Source organism: Anguilla anguilla, chromosome 6 (genome assembly GCF_013347855.1).
Source record: "Anguilla anguilla isolate fAngAng1 chromosome 6, fAngAng1.pri, whole genome shotgun sequence".
Taxonomy (NCBI): Eukaryota; Metazoa; Chordata; class Actinopteri; order Anguilliformes; family Anguillidae; genus Anguilla; species Anguilla anguilla.
Window position 1 is genome coordinate 48595073 of NC_049206.1, and position 25686 is coordinate 48620758.

Genomic DNA, 25686 nt, shown 5'->3' on the forward strand with positions numbered 1-25686 from the left:
TGATACCACGTGATTTGATCTTTCAGGGTTTATTTCTTGCTTTTATTTCAATAAAATTATGTTTATTGATGTTGTGAATCATAAAATAGGACAACTTTGGCTGGTGTAGTCCATTTTTTATAATAACTGCCGCTTACCCATTAAATGGTAGTCAAACAGAATTGCCATTAAGTGTTTTCCCACATCACGCAGTGTATTGCATTCTTTCCGTCAGGGTCACAGGGAAAAGAAGATGTGGACACACATTGTCCTTTGTTTGAGTGACCTGAATAATTGCACAAAGGAATGACATTGCAAAGTGTTTGCCTGTAACTTTGGTGTGTGTGTGTGTGTGGGTGTGTGGGTGGGTGTGTTCTGGGAAAATGATAGGATGCCTTTGAGAAAAATGCATTGAATCAAACCAATTTCACTGCTCTCACAAGCTGAACGCATTCTGAGCTGAGAAGATCCACAGAGACAGTGGGGGGATGGTGAGCACTTTCCCAGAACACTTGCAGTTCAGCCTGTATGCAAAGCTGCCTCTTCTACCGTAAATACTAGCCGGTGCCTCATAACACCTACCACTTGCGTCTTCAAAATTTGTTATAATCTCATCTCTTAAGCGTAAATTAGCATAATTTAACTCCCCCCTATAGGACCGGACCACTTACTAACCACTGTCGCAGTCTTTCAGACGCACTGTAACCATTAGCAAGATTAAAAAGGGAACTAATCTCATTAATAGGAGCATATGCAACTTCAAAACATGATACATAATGAACCAATTACAATGGCGTGCGCTCAATGCCTGGCTTTAATTACACGCTTGATTTATGAAAATAATACAGCACCTGTTATTGTCCTTAAGAGATGACTTATCTGGCCAGATATTACAGCTGGTTCATCCGCGGAATTCATGCGCGGATAATCGGTATTCGGATGGGACCGTGTCCCAGTTTTCTCCTACATGACCAGACCGTCTAACGGCCAAATATACCAGACCGTCTCAAACCGTAAGTGCTCCTAATTACACGCTGCAAGTGCGTCTGCATCGTAGCTGCTCGCTGTCCACGTTCCAAGAAATTTCTGAAAATTCCCCTTTAACAGTACACAGACCTCCCGTGCACACCGTATACTGATAGGTGTGTCTCTCCACTGAAACAAAGGCTTTTAATTTCACATCCCATTCATTCCCCAAGGCATGTACGCACATGCGTGCGCACACGCGACAATACATAATTATATGAATAATTCTGGCATTATCGCAACAACAAACAGCACACGGACACATCTCCACCTGAAAAATCGTATTTCATAAATAATTGAGGTTTTCAGAAAGAGGAAAATTCTATTTTGCAAAAGATCACACCGACACGTCGTTCCATTATCTTTTAAATTGCTTTTATAATACGACCGACGTGCTTCCAGTCATAAACATAAAACAGGGAAATAAAGATGAAGGAAAAATGTTCGGCCTGCCAAAAACACAATGTCCTTCAGACAGAAGGTAATGTTCTAGAAATGTATGCGTGCTCTTAATGTGGACAAACTTCCGAGAATGTGTCTCTCAAAGGTAGATGCAAGGCTCATTACCTGCATTAAACCCAAGGCCAACACAGATTCTAATAATAAAATATATATATATATATATCCTCAACATGCTGCCCGTTCCTGCAGTCAGTGCTCAAAGCCATTCTGCATATTCTGAACTTCTCGCAACCTTCAAAGGATGCAAATTCAAAAAGCCCAATTCTGCCATAAAACTTACAACCTGGGTAATGGCGAAACCACGGTGAGTCATTTAAGGCCCATTTGAGAGGAACCCAAAGGGTTTTCTGATTCGTATGCTGCTCCAACATTCAAAGGAACGGGAGGGAGAGAAAAGATGAACAGCGGACCCCCGGCGGAAGAAGGTTAACTTTAGAAGGCCATGACATCACCAGGTGACATCTGCTTTGTAGAGTGGAAGCGAGGCACAGTTGCTCTTTGGAACAACCACCCCCCCCCCACCCAACCCTGGGCGGTGGTAAGAAGCTTAAGATCTCCACGGCGATGAGATCCCACAGGGCGTTAAGTGCGTCAATCTCCCAACCCGTCGTGGAAGCAGAACCGAATCCGCCAACGCTCCATGAACTTTAAATACCCCATTAATGCATTTATTCCTTTATTCCTTCAGTTCAAATGATATGTTCCCCCTTACGTCACGCCCGCATATGTAGCTGATATGACTACAGGGGGCATACAAGACATGCGTTCTGAGAAATCAAACGCCAGGAAGTTTAAAAAAAAAAAAAAAAAAAAGCGTATCGCATTCAGGTTGCCGGGGTCCGAGGACGTAGCCGCGAGAAGCGTCGAGCGATCGAAAGCGCGGCTGATGCCGTCGGGACCGGCTTTCGGGAGATAAACAAATACCTGCAGGCCGTCTGGCCGCAGGACGGCGACGCGCTCTAATCAAGAAAATCACAGCAAACAGCTGTGACGCGCCAGCTCTTTAAAAGTCTGTAACATTAAGACAATTTGCACGCAGAAAGTTCCCTGAGGTTAATGACAGAAGCTTCTCAATAATCAGAAAACCTGAGGTCTGCAATGGAAGAAACCCACGGCGGAAAATACAAACTGATTGCCACCTGTTTGTTTGAAAGGAGGGGAGAGGCGCGGAGGAGCCGGGATATATGGGATATGAAAGGCATGTCAGGCTGCGCCGGCTAATTATCCACAGAGAAGGGAGCCCAGGCCCATCGATTCGCCGCACGGGGACGGGAGAGGTGTCATCACCTCCCCCCTGTGCGTTCACCCATATGTCCACCTCCTCCTGGGGGGGGGGGGGGAGCTACTGCAGGTGCAACCTTCAGGTGACCATGACACCCGCATGTCAATGCGTTCCGCCTCAGGCTGCGTTCGCTGTTGCCACGGCAACAACAAGGGTCGTGTTCCCGGAGTCGCAGTCAGACTTGTCTCCAGTCGCGGTGCGGTTATTTTTAAAAAGCGTTGACGCGATGGGGAAAATTAAGGGCATATAAATATTATTCAAATAAGACAGTTAAATGATTGGCACCTTTCAAGATCTCGTTAACTTCCAGTCCACTTCCAATTTCCACTTCCATTTTTCTACAGTGATAAATTATAGGTTTGGCAACAAACTATTTGTGTCCTACATTCTCTGTTTTTCAAGAAAGCTGAAATGCTTAATTTAACTCAAATGGCCAATTCATTTATACATATCCGTGACAAATGAAAAAATAGAGACCATAAACATAGGCTATACTGAGTAGTATTTTATCATAGAGTGATGATTATTACTAAAGTCTGCATCCAGTGGGCGTTCTGTTGTTAGCACTCTTTACAGCAATTTACAGCAGTAGTACACACCACTACGCTAACTTCCTAGTTGGGTAGGTTTCCATTTTCAGCTAATGTGAACCATCATAAATTTGGTCGCATAAAAAGAAGGCCCACTGAAAAACCAATGGTGTGCACAGCGAAAATCCAACAAAATGGCAAAGACTATTTACTGGGAGTTCACAAAATAAAAGTTAATGGCTAAGCTAAACATCTTATTAGTTATAAACTGCGTGTTTCGAAAACGACCAGCAACATAGCAATGTTCCTCTACTCAGACGTGAACCGTTACTAAGCAGAACAATGATGACCTAATATTTCGAAAGAGTTAATGATTTTGCAATGAACAACTGACAAGATAATTACATCGAGTAAGTAGCTGCAGAGCTGGATAGCACTAGCAATATGTTAAGTGAAAGTTTCTGAGCAATGTACCATTGAATGAAAATTACTGCATCTGACAGAGGGTGTTAACTTGATATACTTTTTAGTTGTAAGAACAGCTGAACCAATAGATTATTTCAGTGCTGTGAAAACCTTATTCTGACGAATCACGGCTACACAGTCACGGCTTTGGGCCAGTCAGAAACACGCTTTGAAATGGATGCATATATGGGAAACCTAATGGCTTCACCAACGATTTGTGCCTGCGCACTGAACAGCGACGTCGAAGAGGAATTCAAGAGAGTACGTGCTAAACCACAAGTAACAGAGGGTGTGTAAAACGTGTTTATGCAGGAAGATCATTCTGGACTCCCAAATGAGACAGGTCCCTCTCTTCAATATCAGAGATCGACTGGACGCAAGCATCCAAGCCGCCACTATGAGCTATTATCCAGCATTTGTCTTGTTGTTGCAAGAATACAATGTTTTTAAGAAACTCACACACACACCAACGCAGAGAAAAACCGATACGATGTATGAGCTCATGACAAAACCACTTTGAAGTAAAGGGTAAAAAAAAAAAAAAAAAAATGAAAATACAAAAAGGTAATCCAGCTGAACAAGACGCCGCTTTTATGAAACTCCCCGCAAATGAGAAAGAACGGCGCAGGCGGCGTTATGAAAACACCGCGCTTCCCCTCTAGGGTTCTCTTCCTTCTGTTTTTTTTTCTCTCTAAACATCATCAGAGGAGACGCGCCGGAGGATCAGATGGAGAAGGAGCGCGGCTCGCGCGGGGGTTTTCATGGGAGGGAAGGGGGAGAGAGAGCGGTGGGCGGCCGGGCCGGCGCTGCGGGCACGCCCACGCTCAACGTGACCGGGGGGGGGGGAGCCGCTTTCGACGCGTAACGAGCGCATCGCCTTCCTTCTAGAAAGATCCGGGGCGGCTTTCCTGCCGTTTTCTGCGATGGAAAAAAAATCTAATCCGGTGGATTCCCGGCCTCTCGGACTGCGGTTAGGTAGCGCTCGTGAGGCACAGGGCTCGCTTTCCACACCGGCCGCATGGAGATGGGGGAGACGCCAGGTCCACCGGTTCAGTGACCAGGACATGTACCATGCAGCGCATATGTACAGTATTACTACCAGAAATTCTCATAGATGCGCTACTAACTACACATATAGACCAACAAACCCACACACACACACACACACGCAGAGACACACAAATTTCTACCCTCAGAGAATATTTCAGAACTGACAATATCAAAACAATGCAAACAGAATAGCAATTAACTTTGGGAAAATAACAGGGAAGACTAACAATACCCCCAAATAGAGAAATAAGATTGAAACCAACAAAAGAAAAACAACAAAACTGTCTCTGAAACAAAACGCTCTTCTAAGTCTCAAAAGGAATGCTAATGACCGTGGAGTCCTTACGACTGTGCGCTATTATTCAGGGTTCTGTCCCCACCCCACCTTTTTTCTTTTTTTGTGATCAACTGTTTTTCTGTCTCCGCCCCATCTGAGGCCTAATGCTCCCCGCACTGCTCCTGCTCACCTTCGATATTCACCGTCTTCAGAATCAACGCAAACATCTCGGTTTCTTAGCTTCGTTTTCTTAATAATTCCTCTCTCCGGGGTTTTGGAACCTCCCCCCCCCCCCTCGCTGATATTTGCATTAGGCATATTGCCGTTTATTACGGGCGACAGAGGGGGGGGGCCGTGTTCTCACAAGTCACCTCTAATACCTATATCTATTTATATGACATCCCGAGAGAGGACGTATCGTACCATGTTCAAATAATAATAACGATGATGAATTCAACGCCCGAATGTTCAAGGGTCCTTTCCATTCGACAGGGTCAAACCGCGCCCTGCCTGTGTAGCCATCTGTGGCCGTTCGCTGGCTGGCTCTGCTATGGCCTGGCGTACACGTCAGAGCCTCCGATCTAATCGCTTCATTAGTATGTAAAAATCTCAAACAAACGAGCGCCTTCATTAAATATTTACTCCTGCGCAGGGTATAAAAAGCGTTATGGCGGACCGCCGGAATTTAAAATGGCCGCAACGTTATTATTTTTACGCGCTGTGAGACTGGAACAGGACGGAATGTGACTCTGGGTACTGTTGGGAACACTCCTGACAGTGAAGGAATTGGGGAGGTGGGGGGGGGGGGGTATAAAATAACACAACCTGCGAATGGCTCATCCAGCAAAAGCGCTGTGATGTGACTGAGATAACCCGGATAGACTGAGACGATGTTGTCATATCTATCGCACTCGACAAAGTCACGTTTAAAAAAAAAAACCCTCTCGGGAGCTGGCTACATCTGACAGAATTTCTTTTAATGAGAATGCGGTGTGTGATCACCTTAGGTCAGGCATTCTATCGAGCAGAGACGATTCATAAGAATAGACCGGTTAAACTTAGTAGATGCACAGTGTTTCCCTCCAAGACAAACTTGTTGAAAGTTTCCTGTATGGCTACTGTTCTATTGTGAGCCAAAATGGTGGTTCATTACTTCAAGTTACCGATGATCACGGAACGTCGCAAGAGTGAAACTTTTCTTTTACGGTACAAACCCACGTAATCCGCACGATTGAGAAAATAAATAAGCTCAGTCTCCCCCCCCCGCCCCCCCCCCCCCCCCCCCCCCCCCCCCCCCCCCCCCCCCCCCCCCCCCCCCCCCCCCAGATTGTGTGAAGTTGCTCCGTGGTGTACAACAAAATAAGAAACCGTGGTTCTGGTAATGACAAAAGTATAACAACCACATTACAGAAATGAGTGCACTTTATATATATCAGAGCTAAATATAAAGACTGTGCTAGCCCTCTAAGAGCTGAAGAAACATCGTAGAAAGACATTAAAGAGACATGCGGTCCAGATTTGGATGTGTGCTACTTCCTGCTGCAGAGTGGTACTCAGGACGTCAACGTCTCTGCTTTGCAGCGCCTCACTCTCCAATATACCCGCTGCACATCGGACGGCCTCTCATCCGTCCATTAAAACGCCTTTAACGGGCAGCGCGTTCGCCCACTTTGTCTTTTATCATCGCTCTTTACGAGCTCACCTCGCCCCGTTCCCCACCTCGCCCCAGTAATCACCGCAATCTCTCCCGCGCGAGATCGGGCGTTTCGGAAAAACCGGGCTCCGGCTAGCGTTAGCGTCGGGTGAAGTCACCGTGACCCAGGCCGCTCTGCCCAGACTTCCTTCATTCAACTTCAAGCGCCGTTACCTCCTGTCTCTCTCTCTCTCAGAGAGAGATATACCGTCTCGCCATTATCCCGGCACTTAAGTGAACAACCTGCAGTGCTGATAGCCGATACGTGCGAAACGCGCTGTGTGGCGAACACCAATGGGCAATTTCCGACGTTCTGAAGACAACAGAACATAAACCAGCCCACTTGTGCGTGACTAGTCTGGGCTCTGGACCGACGCACCGAGAACTCAGGTATAGCTTACCTACACGCAGAACGCATTCATTAGTCATCGAGCCGTTTCCATACCGAAGGGGAAGAGCGAAAAGGAGACTCGCGACACCCCACCGCCCACCACCCGGGGAACGCATTAGTAATTCAAATGAGGCCGCGGATGAAGACGCGAGCCTGTCGAAGCTTCAGAGCCGAAAGGGACGGGCTCGGGAGCGCGGCGGCGTTTCTGAGGGAAGGGCCCTCTCGCCGCCCGCGCGCCGCGAGGCGTGGCGCTCGCCGGAGGTGGCCCGCGACGCCGCTCCGCGGTCTCCCCCTCCTCGAATCCCCGCTCCGGCGTCTCGCCGCAGCCCCCCAACCTCGGCGGAATGAGAGGCGGAAGGGGGAGGCGGCGGGACGCTTTTGTCATGCCGCTCACATCCTCTGCCCAATGAAGCCGTAGATTACTTACCGCGGGGAGTGTAGGAAAGCGGAGGGGGGGGAGGGGGCGTGGGCGGACCGAAACTTTGAGCGTTCCTCAAGGCGCGCTTGGCTAAGCGCGGGGGCGGGGGGGCAGGGGGCGGGCGGGGCTAATCCAGCCCAGTCTCTAAACACGTTCACCCCCCCACCTTCCCCCTTCCCCCTTCCGAGCCAATTTGAACCGTAGAGGGTTATTGATGATGAAGGGAATTGCAACTGTCCATTCAACAAAGGGACAATTCTATATTGGTATAACAGTGAAAGATAATGGAAAAATAGGGGAGTGATTCCGTTGGGGAATCCGGGTTGAAGAGCAGCCAAAATGGGGAAAATGGATTGTGGGATGCCAGGGACCGTAGACGCCCAGGTTAAATCACTGAGGTTTCTCGGTCCGTTTTGCAAACAGATAAAATGATTTTAATCAGTTTTTTTTTTTTTTGCCAACTCACCGGGTGCCGTCAGCCTTCCAGCTGACCTTGTAGGCTTTCTGCTCCAGAAACTGCAGGTTCCTCCTGTCCATGGACACCGGCTGCGCGCCCGGGAACCCAGACCTGGAACGCACAGAAAAACACGGTTCTGAGAACGCAGCACGGCGGAGTCACCTCAGAGACTTCCTGTCACGTGACCACAGCATCATCGCCTCAGAGAGCCATGCCATTTTCATCTGAGCCCCCATCACATGACTGCACTTGTATCACCTTTAGAGAACTCCAGTCACATGACCATGGCCTTTTCAGCTCAGAGCCCCCATCATATTACCGCACAGGTATCACCTGTCACATGACGATGGCATTTTCAACTCAGAGGGCCCTTTTTTGTGTGTCACTGACATCATTACCTCGGAAAGGCCCCGTCACATGACCACGGTTGTATCACCACAGATACTACTATAGACTGGCCAGATGGTCCACTCTTACGTTCCCCTTCTGTCTTCTGTTTTTCTTAACAACAGGAGGCTCCGTTTACCAACAGGAGTTTCCGGTGATATGAACACCCTTTGAAACTCTACTGCAAATTTCAGAAGATGCATCAGGTTGGAATGAGTCAGAGTCAAAGTCAACATAAGGAAGGCAGAACTCTCAATGTTATGAATACAGAGATGACCATATGGTTAGTCTAGGTATATAGTAATATACAACATATAGCTATCTGGAGAGCCCCCGTCACATGACCACAGCATTGGAGCCCCTGTCACATGACCACAGGGGTGTATCACATCAAACTGTTATTCCAACTGCACTGATAAGGTTGTGTAACCACATCTTTGTGGTGTTGCTTGCTTGTCCAGTGGAAAACAGCTGTTGCTATGCAGGAGGAAAAACAATTTGTTTTTATTTTCACAATGTACGCCTCTCACAAAAAGATTGTCTCGACGTTCTGTGCACACACAGCAGACATTCCGCCCCTGTCTATGAAGCATTGACCCAGTCCAATCTGAGCACGCTCACTGCTCCCTAAAATCATAATTTCCCCAGTCTCAGACAACGGGCTTCCAGCGGGAACCACAAATGTCACAAGCTGAAGGAGGCAGCAAGGAATTCTACACCCTCGGGCCTGAAATTCTGTAATGATTTACAATTTAATTCAGACCATGGCCTCTTGATATTCAAACTGAGATTTGAAACCAATTTCTTCGGCCTCTATTGATGAATGGCCCCTCTAGCACCCGTTGTACGGGCTTAATTATGGTAATGGGAGGCATTTCTGCTGTTAGCCAGTTACAAGAAGCAGGCTAACGGGCTCCCGCTTATTCCTCACTTCTCCCATTGGCCGAGCTTCTCCTTGTGCCAGATACCACGAAGATCCTTCATCAGCTCTTCCGAGCACGTAGCTCTAGACTCCCCCGCAAGCAAAACTGACCTCCTAAGCCAGCTAACTGCTACAGCTGAGAACACAACAAACAAAAGCCCGCGTCTGAGCTTAGCTTCCTCAGACCGTCTTTGCACTACAGAGAAAACGCTCCTTTGACAAGCAGTTCACCCAGTGTCTCGGTGCGCTACCCTCTGCTGTGGCGCGGAGGCGTTTCAGTGACCGCGTGCCCCACGCCACTGGTCTGTGATCTAAAGGGGCGTGAGACGCGAACAACAGCGCGAGGACGATCGCGTCCGTTCATTTCACCAGACTAACAAGCCAATCAATCGCCTAATCGATCGGCAATCAGCGCCCAAACTTTCTCTCGTCTCGGGCGAGAGACCTCTTTGCAGCTGGTTAAAAGAGACGAAAGACAAAACGATTCAAAATGTCATTTAGTAAATGAATGTAATTATTTTGAATAACAGGCTGCGCTGAGAGGTAATTCCCTCAGTGAGTTTTAAAGAATGAAGAATCAAGCAAGGATTTTCTTTTTTTTTCTTTAAACAAAGATTCATTTTTACAATCTCATTGCTTCTATTGTGCTGTTATAATTCTGGGGTGCTTTCCGCAGATGATGTCATCATTGCTGTTCTGAGTTAAACGACCAATCGTCTAGTCTAGACGGCACGCTCTCTGAGCGGCGCCCTGCGACATCTCCGTTCTTAAGGAGCGCTACGTGAAACACGGGCGCAGTTCCCTGATTGGCTGGGGTGTTTAAAAAAAAAAAAAAAAAAAAAGGCGGGATTTGCTCACTTCTCCCATTCGGCGAACTCTTGGCACCTCCTCTGGATCTCCCCGAGCTTGGGTTGAGTGGTGACCTGCGTGACGCCTTTCACCGAGACGCCCTCCAAAAAAATGGCACCCTGAGGAGAGGCGGGGGGGGGGGGGGGGGGGTGGAAAGGCGCACACTCGGTCGTTATGGAGACAAACGCTTCCTTGTCTTTCCCTCCATCTCTCAGGGCGCCCTTTTCCAAGGCCTCCGTTAACAAGCATGCAAATTTCCTAATCAGGACACGGGGGCTTTAAACAGCTCATAAATATGAAAAACCCACACTGTTGCTCAAACTCACCGCTTCGCCGCAATCGTTGTTTCCGTGCCTCCGCGCGCTCGCTAACGAGACGCGCGTGTGGTAATTTAATTATTCTTATTAGGGGAATATTCATACGCTTAATGGGCTGCACTGAACGGGGAGGCCATGTAACCGCAATTATGCTCTTGAGTCTGGCTGTCACTGGATGCGCAAAGACTGTGTGTGTGTGTGTGTGGGTGCGTGTGTGTGTGTGTGTGTGCGTGCGTGTGTGTGCACAGGGACAGCATGCGGACTCCTCTTTGCCAAGATTTCATCTGCAGTCATTAACATATAATTCCCCCGAAAAAACGAAACGTAGCCTCGTGATAACACAGGAGCAGATGGGCCGAGGCACCGCTCTCAGCGAGCAGGAGGGACCCTGGGATGTCCCATAATTCCCTCCGCCTCCCCGGGCGCCCGGGCTCACCATCTTAAGCCGCTCTTTCTTCTTCTTTCCCGGCCCGGTCGCCGAGGAGCTGGGCCCGGAGTCCTGCCCGATGACGTTGACGCGGTCGCCACGGTCACCACCGCCTCCGCCTCCGCCGCCTCCGCCGCCGCCGCCGCCACCGCCGTCGTCGTCCTCCTCCCTGTCCTCGTCCTCATCGAAGCACCAGTCGGGGAGCTGGGGCGGGGCGGGCGCGTCCTCCACGTCGCCGTAGCGACGGAACAGCTCCTTCAGGTAGTCGCCCTTGTAGATTCCCGGCGCCCGGGCCTGGGCGAAGGCGGCCACCGCGGCCTCCACGCTGCGGGACGGGCAGAGGAGACCGAACGTGAGCGCCTGTCGCCGCTTCGCCGCTCGGCGATTTATGGAGTTAATTGAAAACCCCGCCAAGCCGAAGCGCGGCTAATGCAATTTAGCCTTGAGGCATTTCTCTCATTTTCTGAAAAAGTGCTTTTTTTTGGATACGCGGCACCGATGATGTACAACACGCACATGCGGTTATAATAACGCTAATAATCATTTTTAAGACAATGGATGGCCTTCATATAGCGCGGTTCATCCTCCCCCTGACGTCTCACAGCGCAGGTGAGATATAACCTTGGCGCTGCACAGCCATAATTTGGCCCCCAGAGCGCTCCACATAGATCAACTACAGAGGGGAGGGAGGGACTATATTAAGCCAATTAAAAAGGGGGGCGGGGGGGGTTATTAAATGGCCGGATTGTGAGAGTCAGGTTGGGAATTCGGCCAGGACACCAGGGAATCCCCCTGGTCTCAGCAGCAAGCGCGACTGGATCTGTAATGACCCTGGTGAGTCGGGGCCTCGGTTTAGCGTTTCATCGGGAAGACATCATTTCCCAGAGCGCCGGGGGCCATTGGCTGGTCCCGCAGACTACAGAAAAATACAGACAAAATGATGTCACCCAAACGGGCTTGTGAACAGCGTTCTGAAACTGCGGTTTTCGTGTCGCCCCGCTGTACAAACCGGAGCCATAGACTGCGAAGCAGGGAAAAGGGAGGACCCTTATAAGGTCATGTGGTCCGGGCCGGGTGGGGGTCGCCCAATAAGCACGTAGCAATAATACCGCCCAACCCAAATAACGGGCAGTGATGCTAACCTTCCCTGATTCGTCCACTAAATATTAAAATATTGCTAAAATGACCAAATAACTTAACAAAACAATGGGGAGACACTTGACAAAAAAAAAAACACCTACTGTGAATACACGTAACACACAAATTACTGACTTTGTATCTTGACCTTATTGGTACCACTGACTTACATTGAAACGGGTGGCTGAAACAGCTATACTGGGGCCAACCCCACTGGCGCTAGTGAGCAACGCCTCTCAACAAGACCAGGAAGTCAGCTTCAAAAACGAAGGCCATTCGGTTGGTCCAGAAAGAACACCGCCCCCTACAGGCCTACACAACACTCCTTCAGGCAGCAACTCGGCGTCCCTAAGACTCGGTAGCAGAATGACGCGGCGACACGACCAGCGCTTAAACTCCCCCCGGAGGCCTCCCTTTCAACAACTACGCCAGGCCGTCACTGCTTAGCAGTAGCCTTCAGGCAAGCATATATTACACGTATGGCAGCTAACCGCAAGCAGCACAGACAACTGATTTCAAGCTTTGAGCGTAAAACCTGAAAATTGCCATGTGCCATACAGCAGGATTAGCAAACTCCAGCGCTGAGCCCTTATAACAGTGCATCGATAGACTCAAGTGTCTATATTAATAAGGTTGAACAGACCGTGCCCTTTTTCCCATTAGCGTTTAGTATAAGCAGCAGCTCGGGATATTGTGCAGGTAGATTTTTTTTTAAATAAACGTTCATCGATTTTTCGCGTTCGTTTGTTTGCCGTAGGGAGGCCGAAGTTACAGACAGTCGCCGAGGACGGCGGGAACGCGCACTCGGCTGAAAGGGGCAGCGTCGGCCGCGGCGCGGGCCGAAAGGCACACGCGCTTTCATCATTTCCTGTGAATTACACGCAGCCTTGGCCGCTCAATATCTGTCCACAGTTTCTCTCCTTCAACGGGCGGAGCGGGATTTTTCTCGTCTACCGCTCCCCCGGGGCGATGCAGACCGCCATTTGCAATGTGTGGGGGGGGGACGCGTCCGGGGTCCTGCCCGTTTATTATCGAGCAGAACGTGCGGACGTGGCTCCGACGCAGATGCATTATCTGACACGGCCCGGCTCGTCTGAAATATCAATGAGCTCGGGACCGGGCCAGGGCGGACACGCCCACCGATGCGTCGTTGGTTGACTGGCAACGCAATCCCGACCGCAACTTTTCCAACCGCTCCTACCTCCAGTCCAACTTCTCCACCAGGTAGGCGCAGATCAGAAAGCCGGTCCGGTTGAAGCCGTGCGTGCAGTGGACACCTGCGGGAGCAAAGGGCAGAGGAATCAGAGAGAACAAAGCTCTGTGTGTGTACGTGTGTGAGAGAGAGAGTGTGTGTGTGTGTGTGTGTGTGTGTGTGTGTGTGTGCAAGCGTGAATGAATGTGTGTGTGTGTTTGTGTGTGTGCGGACGTATGTGAGACAGCGTGCGAGAATGAATTTAGAAAAATTATAATGATACAAGGGTAGAAATTGTGGATGGTATGAACCAGGCCAGTGAGTTAAAATGAGGAATTGGCATTGTCTGTGAGGGAGGAGCTATCTAATGAAGAGGGGCTCTGGTTCTCTGTAGGGGGCAATGTGGGTCAGGCAGAGCTATAGGGTAGGTGGTAGGGTGCCTGAACTCAATGCCCTGCTTTGTTCCTGCTGTTTTGATTTTTGTTGGTTTTGTTGCACGAATGTTTGCTTTGGGTAATCGCTAATAAACACCCTTGCAGCTACGTGCTACGTGCGGCTGCGCCATCTGTTGGACAGTGATTATTTAGTGACAGTGAGTGAGTGTGTGTGTGTGTGTGTGAGAGAGAGAGAGAGTGTGTGTGTGTGTGTGTGTGTGTGTGTGTGTGGTGTGAGTGAGTGTCTGTGTGAGTGAGTGTGCGTGCGTGCGTGCGTGCGTGCGTGCGTGCGTATATGTATGTGTGAGTGAGTGCGTGTATGTGCGTTTGAGTCTGCATACATTTGTGAGTGTGTGTGCATGTGCGCAGGCACACAAGTGCATGCATGCGCGTGTGTGCTCTTGTAGGTATGCATAAACAAGTAGGTACGCATAAACAAGCGTACATCATGTCTTCATGTTTTTTGCGGTGTGTACAAAATGAGTATTTTGAGATGTGTGGAGACACATTTGTGTATTTTCGTAGGAATATACTGTGACGTGTGAGTGTATTTTCGGAGGTGTGGTGCAGTGGATTTGCAAGTGTTTGTATATTGTTGCAGTTGTGCACTGATTGTGAAACTGTGTCTCGAGGCTACGCAGACGGTAACATTCGAATAAGAGCCCAAGTGTTATTCATTAGCTCTAACAGCTCTACTGCTTTCTTTCTCCCTCGTGCTGAATGGGTAATCGTGACTCTCGAGTCACCGCTATGGCAAATTCGCACAAGATGTACTGCGGCTGAAACCTGCAGGAGAAGTACAACGGGAGAGCTCCGCTGATTGGAGGATCTATCGCCGATGGCAACTGACAGTCTGCGGATGCCTGTAGGCGAGGGCGAGGTCGGAGTGGGGATGGAGTGGGTGAGGAAGGAGGGTGGGGGGGTGGGGTCAGCGGGAAAACAGAGGGCGCTAAGCAGATACGAACCCGCGTCTTAAGGGGACACCTGTGATCGTCGCCCTCAAATTATAATGTCGCCTTTGCGAAAGGTTACTCGGTCTTTCAACCCTAATGAATGGAGTTCATATTCCGGTATCCTAGCTACGGCTCCCTCATTTACATTCAGCGCAGCCGCCGCACCGGCTGTGATGAGTCTCGGGCCCGCGACGAACGCAGAGGCTTCAAGTGCTCGACTGAAGTTCAAACGGTCTCTAAAGGAGCGGCGCAGACAAATCGGGGGCAATTAATCCACGCCAAACCGGACCGTGAAGTGAAGGGCCCGGTCGACCGCCCGCAGTTCCGCCGACCGCCGCGTCTTACGGAAACGACCGGAAAAGGCGGGAGAACAAAGCCCGGCAGAGCCCCCCGTTCGGTCGGCCGCCCCGGCGACGAGGAGCGGTCTTTTGTTTCGCCCCTCGCCTCGCCCCGGCAGGCGAGCAGCGGCCCGGGTTCCGCGCGGCGCCTCGGCTGGCCGCGCCTGGCACTCCCCCTGGTGGCCGGCAGCGGTACGCACCCTTTCCGCATTGTCGCGCCGCCCTGCTCCCCGCGGCAGGCGTCCGAGTTCAAAGCCGGCCGAGCCGCGGGCTGAGGGGAGGGGAGGGGCGCGGCGGGGGGAGGGGCACAAGTCATCATTCCCAATTTCTTTTTTTTTATGGTGGGGAAAAAAAAGCCCCTCGTCACATCCCTGGTGGCTCATTTACAGTGTTACACTTCTGAGACCTGCGCTGTTAAGCTAGGCGGGGTGGGGGTGGGGGGGGCTTTGTAATGAAATTCATGTATTCTCCCCCAGGGCTGAATGAGCCTGTGATGTACAGGAGCCACACAGAGTGCCCAGAGCACCAGTCAGTGTCTGCTTCCAGCACACAGACGCACAGCTCCAGGGATTACGAGGCACCGCTCTCACAGGGAGAGCGCCATCTACAGGCCTGCCGGGTTACAGCGCGCGTGCAGGGGAACAGCGCTCGCCGAGATGCCGGTTTTCCAAAATGGCGGCGGTCGGCGACGCCCGCGCTCGGGCGAACGAGACGGTGACAAGCAGGACGCGCGTAAGCCCCGGGTCGCCGTTAAAGGAAGGAAGGAGCGCCTGCGTCTCCGCCGCTCTCGCCACAGCTTTCTGAGACAGAGAGCCGCGGAGTTCGTTAGCGGCGAGCTAACCGAGGCTAGCGCGCCGGGCGAGAAGCGCGCCGGGCCCTCCGAGCATCTGCGCTTCGCAGCCGGCTCAGCGAGCGATGACGCCCGTAGCCTACGCACCGCGTTTCGCCTTCCCCGCCTCATCGTTTATTCATGTCCTTCTCATGATTTTTTTTTATCAATGCCCGTCTGATTCAGGTGGGCGGGTGTTGATGATTCCTCCCCTCGGCGTTCATTTTTAGCTCCGCCGATGCGCGCGACAAATTTAGACGTGGAGAAAAAAAAAAAATACGCGGAGCCCGAGGCTGAAGTTGTCCCGGCTGAATTCCGAGGCGGCGAAACTTACGAAATCGGAACGAAAATGTCACGGTAGAACGGAAAAAACCAAAGAAACTTTTTCGGCAGAAAAACCGAGGCTCCAGCCGAAGGACTGCGTTAACGAGCCGCCGGTCTGAAGCCCAACGTGAAGCCGCGCGCGGTTCACTCCCGTTTCCCCACACCTTCTCCGGCTGGCGGGCTGAGCAGAAGCCGCACGGCTGCCCGGTGACAAAGCGCCGTAAACCCCGCGCCGCCAGCTATCGGGAGGCTGCGGCGAACGGCTTTGCCGCGGCCTTTACCTTTACGCTCCCGGGAGTTTTACTCCTGCTCGGCGGCGATACGGAGGATTTGTGGCTTTCCGTCCTCCCGTCTGTGAGCTCCGGCGCCCCGCCGCGCCCCCGCCCTCCCCTGGGTGCAGAAATGGACCGGAGTCACCTCCCGTCCAGCGCCCAGCCCGCAGACATCTGACATACTGCCACCCTCAACTCCAGTCTTTCTTTGCTTTGACTGTTCCTTTAACCCACAGTGAAGGTACTCGAAGGAGCTGTGATAAACCCACAGGTCGCTGGTGACCGCGTACAGTTCTTTCTGGCTGCGTCTGCGGAATAAACCCCTGACCTCGTCTCTTGGAAGTCACCGTTTCTTTGGCTGATTTTTTAATTTCATCTTGTTTTCCATGCCTTCCATGTTGAAATAAAGAAAAAAAATGTAATTATTTTATATTATTGTTCTTGTATTGATATAGAGAGGGTTTCAAATATATTTTTCCCATTTTTATACTTTGACAGTCGAGCAATATATGAAAAATGGGGCTACAAAAGCCTCTCGTTTCAGCGGGATGAAGATTTGCCCAGAATAACAAGCATTCACGATGTACACACACACGCACACACACACACTTGCAGTGTTACTCTAGCTCCACCTAGTGCTCGACACAACGTTCACGCTTTTCCAAAGAAAATCCTGCCATCAAGTCAAATTAATTACGCACCGTGTCTAAATGGCGTAAATTTGCGTCCACATGAATGAGGGCGGTATAATTTCCTTGTATCACACATAATGACAACAATATGATAACAGTGTTTTATGAGGCTCTCGTCCGGGCTGGTTAAAGAGCTGAAGGGATGTGCTCTCTAGCCTAAATACGGTCCTAATGTCCCTTTAGCACGGTCACTGTACCCTGCCTAATAACTACAGACGCCGGCCCTCAAAGTGGATATTTCAGTTGCAACGAACAGCGAAAGCAGCAGAGCTCGCCGAGGCGCATCTCGCCGCACGGTCAAAGGGCTCAGACTGACACAGATCAATAAGCACTCAGAGCATTAGCGCCAGCGCCGGGGAAAGGCTTCGTAAAAGCCCGCGGAGGAAGGGGGGAAGACGTGCCGGCAACAACAACAATGCGGCTGGAACAAAAACAATGTTTCGTTCCGTCGTTCCCCTGTTACAGACCAACAAAGCTGGCGTTCCCGCCCGTCAGGAGAAGCATTATTCAATGCGTGCGGCACATGCTACTCTTATTTGCATGTTACATAACGTGTACTTGCGGCACTCTGGTTTTGCTGCAAAGAGCAGCCTTTATAGGCAAGCTGTGACATTCTATCTTCACTTTGGTCTGCTGATTAACTCCAGAGCAACAGAAAAACTGCTAACAAGCGGCTACATGGAAATATATGGACCCTGCTTACCCATTAAAGGACGTCTAATTACTTCAATGCATTTCCAAAGGCACTTAGAGTTGTTTTCAAAGGGGGGGAAATAAATAGAACTAAAGAAGGTGTCTGATGCACCAAGCATTATCAGTGCGCCTTGTAAAAAGGAAAATATAGATGTCCGTGTGGAAAGACGTTTCACTGCCTGATTCTCTCAATTAGCCAATGTTGTTCAGTAAAGCAGAATGAATTCTCCTTCATTTCAAAGGGAAGCATTCGCAGAGATGCTCACACCTCTGTTTTTTTAATGGATTTTCATTTATTTGAATATGTGGTACCTGTTAGTCCTTGCAAATGTGGAAATATCTTTGTTTTATAAACAAACACTGCACTGTTCAAATTGATGAAAAATACATGGAAGCACAACAGACACAGACACACACACACACACACACACACACACACACACACCCGCAGTGAGCTCCATAATGTTTGGGACAAAGGCATTTTTGTCTTTATTTAGCTCTGTACTCCACAGATTTAGATTTGTAAAGAAACAAATCACATGTTGTTAAAGTGCAGTTACTCTGCTGTTATTAAATGATATTTTTATACATTTTGGTTTCACACATAGAAATTACAGCACATTTTGAACATAGTCTCCCCTATTTCAGGCCACCATAATGTTTTGGACAAATAGCTTCACAGGTGTTTCTGATTATTCAGGTGTGTTAAATTGCCTCCTTAGTGCAGGTATAAGGGAGCTTTCAGTAGCTACTCTTAATTCTAGGCTTTTGATATCCTCTGGAGTCTGTTATTGACGTCTGTAAACAGTAGGACCAGAATTGTGCCAATGAAAGTCAAGGAAGCCATTATGATTAATAGGAAGCCATAGGCTGATAAATATTTCACAGACATAGGCCAAACTTTAGTCTTAACTAAATCAACTGTTTGGAACATCATTAAGAAGAAAGAGAGCACTGGTGAATTCAGTCATTGCAAAGGGTCTGGTAGGCCAAGGAAGACCTTTACAGTTGGTGGCCAAAGAATTCTCACCATAACGAAGAAAACTCTGAAACACCTGTCTGACAGATCAGAAAACTCTTCAGGAGGCAGGCGTAGATTTGTCAATGACTACTGTCTGCAGAAGACTTCACGAACAGAAATACAGAAGTTACACTGCAAGACCAAACCACTAGTTAGCTGCAAAAACAGGATGGCCAGGTTACAGTTTGCCAAGAAGTACCTAAAAGAGCCTTCAGAGTTCTGGAAAATGATATCATAAACAGATGAGACAAAGATTCACTTGTATTAGACTGATGGCAAGAGCAAAGTGTGGAGGTCAAAAGGAACTACCCAAGATGCAAAGCACCCCCCCTCATCAGTGAAACATGGTGGAGGGGATGTGAAGGTCATGGGCATGTATGGCAGCCACAAGTACTGGCTCACTTGTCTTCACTGATGATGTAACTGCTGATAGCACCAGGAGAATGAATTCTTAAGCATACAGAAGCATCTCATCTGCTAAAGTTCAGCCTAATGCTCCATTGGACAGCACTTCATCCTACATTAGTGATCCCAAACACACTGCTAAAGCAACAATGGAGTTTTTTAAAGCCAAAAACAGGAAAATTCTTGACTGGCTAGGTCATTCACCTGAACTGAATCCAATTGAACATGAGTTTATTATGCTCAAGAGAAAACTTAAGGCAACTAGCCCTTGAAACAAGCAGGAGCTGAAGATGGCTGCAGCACAGGCCTGGCAAAGCATCATCAGAAAGATACTCAGCACCTGATGTCTATAGTCACAGACTTCAAGCAGGCATTGCATGCAAAGGATATGTGACACAGTATTAAACATGACTGATTTATGCCCTGAAATAGGGGGACCATGCATAAAAAGGGCTCTAATTTTGACATAGTGAAACCAACGTGTATTTAAAAAATACCCTTAAATAAAAGTTGGGAATGTGCACTTTAACCATAAGAATTGTTTGATTACAAATCTAAAATTGTGGAATACAAAGCCAAAAAAAAACATTATGGAGATCATTGTAGAATAAGACTTTCGTAATTATCTCCAGAAGATAATTACTCAAAGACAATATATAATGAATTTCTAGGTAGCTAGAAAATTAGCTAACGCCGCACTGCCAAAACGGCTTGCTTCTCTATCATAATGTCACACTCCACTTGCAAGCTGACACCTTTTCTAGCAGCTAGGAGGAATAATTCATGAACTGTTCATTATCAACAGGAACTCTGCACTTAGAGTATCTGCATAAAAAGCCCCATTTCACATTGTTAAAAAAGTCTTGTTTGTCAAAACAAATAGGAAAACAGGCTTCTATATTTTGTAGGTATTTGTAAGAAGTGCCTTAAAAATATTAAAGAAATATGAAACTTAGATACAACAGGTTAAAATTTAAAAAGCATTCATATAAATGTAGGCATTATTTTATTCATTTTACAATGAGGGCATACATTTAAACTCTATATTTATACTGTGCAATATCTCAGTTCATAAATCTATCCTATATATGTGAAACTGAAATGCAACACGTTAAAATATAGAAAGCAATCATATAAATTTAAGTCTTAATTTGTTCCCTGTGCAATGAGGACATAGATTTAAACTACGTATTGTGTCATATCTCAGTTCATACACAATCTCTCACAAAGAATAATCGCATAAACACAATCCCCTGTGTTTAATTTACACATACACACTTTCACCAGCGAGACTTGACAGTAATTACATTCATATATTAACTGGAGATAAACTCCCAGGATCTATGGATGCTTTCATCTAGATCAGTGGTGCCCAATCATGTGCCATGGAGGGGCGAGAGTATGCAGGTTTTCATTCCAACCAATCACTTCACCTGATTTCACTGATTAGTTCTTCCTCTCAGGTTGAAGGTGTGATAATTAGTGAAATCAGCAGGTGTAATGATCGGTTTGAATGAAAGCCTTCATACTCTTAGCCCTCAATGGCACATGATTGGGCATCACTGAACTAGATCCTGATGAGGTTGTATCTGCCAGTCTCACTGTCACCACAAGGTGGCAGCACACACAACGGCCCTACTCACGCAGAGGGCCTCCAGTTCTCTACAGCACATTAACTGATACATAAATCATCTGTGGTATCTATCTATTCCCAAAAGTCAAGAATCCATTCCCACACATGCAAGTTCAAAGCAAGGGATGTTTTTCTCATTTTTAAATCTTGAACAAAAGGAGCATTCAAATACAAATCCAGTACAGCCCAACCGAGAGCAGCAGGGCTAAAGATATACAACAAAGTCATATGCAACAGACACTGGCAGTTAATAAATCCATGCTGTATAATTTCCCCATCTGTATAACCTTTGAATTCAGCTGTGTGAAGCATGCCTATCTTCTATCATTTAAAAGTGATTTTATTAAATGGATTTCATGCAAGGTCAAAGCGGCTTACAATACATATGAACTGACAGAATGTTTTGCCTGCTAAAGTAGAAAGTGCTCTGCATAAACGTCTAGCCTGTTTCACTCCTCTCAAATTAACTCACCAGTCCAGTGGCAACTTCAAGACTGAGACAGGTTATCCGCATAATATGTTGTAGATGCATTCAATTTGCCCCTAAGCCTCTGTCATTATAATTATACATTGTTATACATCAAGGACAGTGCATGTAAAAGCTAAGTTGCCCTGTGTCGTTGAATGCCGAAATTGTGGCAGGTGTAATTTAACAAGTTATTGAATTCCAAATTGTTGCACATGTACTTGAGGAGGCAATTTGAACTGCAGCTCTTGAAAGTTACTGGAACTCATTCCACCTTTGCACATCACTGCCTAATTTAGTTCATAAACCCTTCAAACCTTTTCCATGCACTAAAAAAATAATATGCAAAATAATACATTTGGCCAATGAACTGAACAACAATATAATAAAGACCCCAAAACCCAGAACACAGGAAGTGGCATTGTCACTTTCAGATAAAAACTTGAAAGAGTCGCTGCCCTTACCGATTAGTTCAGTGGGGGTCTTTTCAATGAAGTGTTCACACACCCGGATGAACATCTCCGTGGTCTCTGTAGATGGACATTCACCGTGCCTGCACATCAAAAGAAAACTAGATTACACCATGGTAAAGCGGCAAAAACAATTTGGGAGAAAGCTCTGGCACGGAAGCAACAATAATCCGGCTCTATCCCATAGCCCCACCCTTAGCCCTCTCTGCCTGCTGAATGATCGAGACGGCCAGTGGACCTCAGGTAAGGGTGTTAAGCTATACTTAACCCTGCCTGTAGCCAGCGTTAAGTTTGAAGTAATGTGGGAAAAAGCATAAGGCCCAATCAAGCCTTGATATGCCCAGGCCTGGGGTAACTGTGCCCAGCTGCTGGATTCAACACTGAAAAGGGAAGGCTTCACAGGAGCATTGGATACAGGCACATGAAGGTACTCGGTTGTTAACTTGCTAAATGCCAGGTAGGAACTGCTACACCTTTTCCAGAAAGCCAGAGGATCAGCTTTGAAATACCTCAATTTGAAAATACTTGTAATACTTCAGGATTTGAAATATTTCAAATAGCATCTGGAGAAAAGCATTTGGGAAGACATTATAATTATTATTATTATTATTATTATTATGGGAGAATATTCTTACAAAATTTAATTGTTTCTCCAGTGTTATTTGAAAATAGTTAGAATACCCCAACAAAATGTATTTTTAAACACAAGGTCCCCAAACCTGTCGATAACACACTGCAGCATCCTGACCTAATTCACTACAGAAATGCTTACCCTTTACACTGAAGTTTGACGTATTTGATCCCTTCTTTCTCGATTTCATTTCGGTCATAAAATCGGGTTGTGTTCGTTAAATCGATGAGCAATCCCATTCTGACCTGAAAGTACAACATAATTGTAGCATTACAAGCCAATAAACTGAAATCCACTGCAGCTACCACAGGAAGTGCATTTTGGAGGCCCCACCACATAGTAATTAAAGACAAAACAATATTATATCCCCATTAGATTTAGACTACAGTAGCTTGATACCTATTCTCTATATGTATACGTCCATTGTTTGTCCAATCAACAAAGTCAAGCTGTATCTTATGGGTTACAGAATACGCTGACGTAAAACAACTTAAAGGCCTAACTTATGAAAATGTTATCTGCTTAGTAAATACATTCACTGACAATAAAATACTGGCCTATGGTTACAGAGTATTTAAACTGTATACAAGGTTTTTTTTTTAAGTATCATTGAACATTTAAATTCCCAGGAAACAATGCTGTTTCAACTATATACTGATTTACCTTCAGACTCTTCAGATAATTGGACAACATACTGGGGTGGAACCGGCATTCCTCAGGTACCAGTTCATCATAATTTGGGCCCAACATTGTTTTCATTGGCAAGAATTTACCTAAGAAATTAGATTAACCAGTCAGTTAACGTACAACCCTGTCACCATTACCACATAGAAAACTATATGCACATTAAGTGTAAATTCACAAGAAAGAATTTCATAATTATATGCATATACAGTTCATTCGTGGCTGAAATTACAACAAAATATCTGGGTATGCTTTCTGGCGAGTAAGTGGCTTTAGTTTCACTGGGTGACACAATGTAAACAAAACGTCATTTTTCAGCGGCCAGAAAACTTGCTTTAGCTAGCTAGCCGGCCACATGTTGTATCGCTTGTACAACCATCAAGATCAACTCTTGCATGTTTTCCTTTATGTTTATTTTTGAGAGTTCTCCGTTGTTGTAAACAATTTGCTATAATATTCGACCGTTACTTTGCCATCTACATTGCCTAAGACTCATCGTCGAACAAAATTAGCAAGCATCGTTCGTGTCAATGACTCAGAACGTATCGAGTGACGTTGACTGTAATCTAATCCGACCCTTTTTGCACGTCTCCTGCATACATTCACACAACACTGGAGGCTTATCCTGCATGTCATGTTTTCAAAACAGTTTCCATAGTTAAACATGAATAGCTAGTCAACATTAGCTACATTTATTATGACACGTGACGCATATAGCGAGCTAGCTTAGCTGGCTAACATCAGCTTCAAGGCTAGCGTTAGCTACTTAGCGACCATTACTACCTATTCAAAATGTGCGCGACCGACTGCATATTATTGACCCTTCCATTTGGAATGACCTGAAATGTCTCAGATCGCTCGCCGTTATGTGCACTTAACCGCTCAACACATATGCACACATCACGTCGTAAAAACAATACTAGCTAACATGCTAACGTTAGCTTGACTAGATACTTTGCAAATCCGGGTTCGCACATTCACCTCTGGGTAGCTAGCACTACCGTTCGCTAGCTACGCCACAAAAGCTTGCTGGTGTTAGCTTTCTCATGTCAATACTGGCTAACGCTATGTACAATTTACTCACCTGCCACAGGTTGACCCCTTCTTGGACAATTACGCCACCGAGGTGGAGCCCCGGAGTGTGACATCGTCCCTGAAAACTGTTCTCACAGCGAAAGTACTGTATCCACGAATTTCGAAAGCTTGCCCAACCGATCAGCACTGCATTGGTGAGACGTCCCCAGGAGCCCCCCTCTATGGCGGGCTGTTGTACTCCTGTGATCCGCGGCTCCTGGGCCTTAAAATAAGGCAGACTAATGTAAACGACTCCTGGGGTTCCCACCCTGTTCCAGTGTGGTCACGCAAGGTTTCCAGGTCGATGTTTAACTACAGGAAGTTCAGTGTACTAAAATCTAAGCAAACTCCCCCGTTTTCCTAAGGACCCACCGCAGTGTCCATGAATGAACTACAATCAAATTCTCCACTTTTTCCCCAGAGTGCACTGCTCTACCGTGCAATGCTTGCAATGACTGAAAAGTACCGCTAGATGGTATCAAAAGTCTGACATCAAGCGGTCACAAAGGGGACATCGCGGTCTTATTTTAAATGTGGTAACTCGTATTTTTATTGCTAGGCTTTATGACATGGTAAGGGCATGTTACAGCATTATATTGTTATCTGTTAAATACGTTTTCCTTTCGTAAATTGGCCATTTCACCGCGAAAAAAGACTACTTTCAGTATCATGCCTGCTGTAGAGGAGGGAGCATTTGTTTTTGGGCTGAGCAGTTTTGTGATGCAAAATGTTGGGTAACTAATTTTGATGCTACCTATGCAAAACAATTTTCAAATATGCCTTCAAAATATAGGTAGTCATGTAGGCAAAATTAAATTTGTTCAATGTAATAAATGGATGCATTGTCAATGGGAAAGAAATAAAAACGAATACAGAAAAGCAACACTGACTTCCTTGGAAGATATTAATACATACCTGCCGTCTTGCATGTATGCATCAGCCACCATTCACATTTGCAGTCACCCATTAGACAGTCCCAACATTAGAATCAAAATCTTACAATGAGCAAGTCCAGCAATACAAAGTAAATGAATAATGGATGAAAATCAAAATAAACCAATTTTTTAAATGTGACACAATAATGTGGACATCATTATCCACCAAATGCTTTAAACTTAAAAAAATAATAAAAATATTTTAATCTGTGGAAAAATGGATGAATGAATGAATGAATTAATTAATTAATTAATGAGAAATTGCGTTGATACAGCACTTTTCCAGATTCTCAGTGCTTTACAGTGATGAGGGAGAACTCATGCTGCACCACAGCTTTTGGAATGTATTTACACAAGCCATTTCCTCTGAGTTCTATGCTCTTACATCAAGGTTGCCATAGTCTGGTGTCACACTTTTTATGGGATCAAGGATCATCATGCTTGACTGATAGCTACATCTTTATTGGTATGTTATCACATTTCAAGTCATCTGGCAGATCCATAATTTAAGGCAGTTTATTCAGTCTCATTTGTGTCCCCATTATCTAATATTGTGAAACGAATGTAAATT

The 25686-nt window shown here is 47.0% G+C and overlaps 1 protein-coding gene across 1 annotated transcript in view; it reads right to left on the reverse strand.

The window, feature by feature from the left end:
• The window catches only part of rngtt (RNA guanylyltransferase and 5'-phosphatase), a 98274-nt gene extending 73242 nt beyond the window's left edge, over positions 1-25032 (reverse strand). The window contains exons 1-8 of the mRNA XM_035423607.1: positions 24191-25032; positions 23086-23195; positions 22564-22667; positions 21786-21874; positions 13271-13346; positions 10942-11257; positions 10198-10307; positions 8040-8141 (exon numbers count right to left, since the gene is read on the reverse strand). Of these exons, the coding sequence (XP_035279498.1) occupies positions 8040-8141; positions 10198-10307; positions 10942-11257; positions 13271-13346; positions 21786-21874; positions 22564-22667; positions 23086-23195; positions 24191-24254 (971 nt within the window). The 5' untranslated portion in view covers positions 24255-25032. The remainder of the gene's footprint in view (positions 1-8039; positions 8142-10197; positions 10308-10941; positions 11258-13270; positions 13347-21785; positions 21875-22563; positions 22668-23085; positions 23196-24190) is intronic.
• Positions 25033-25686: the final 654 nt, after the last annotated feature.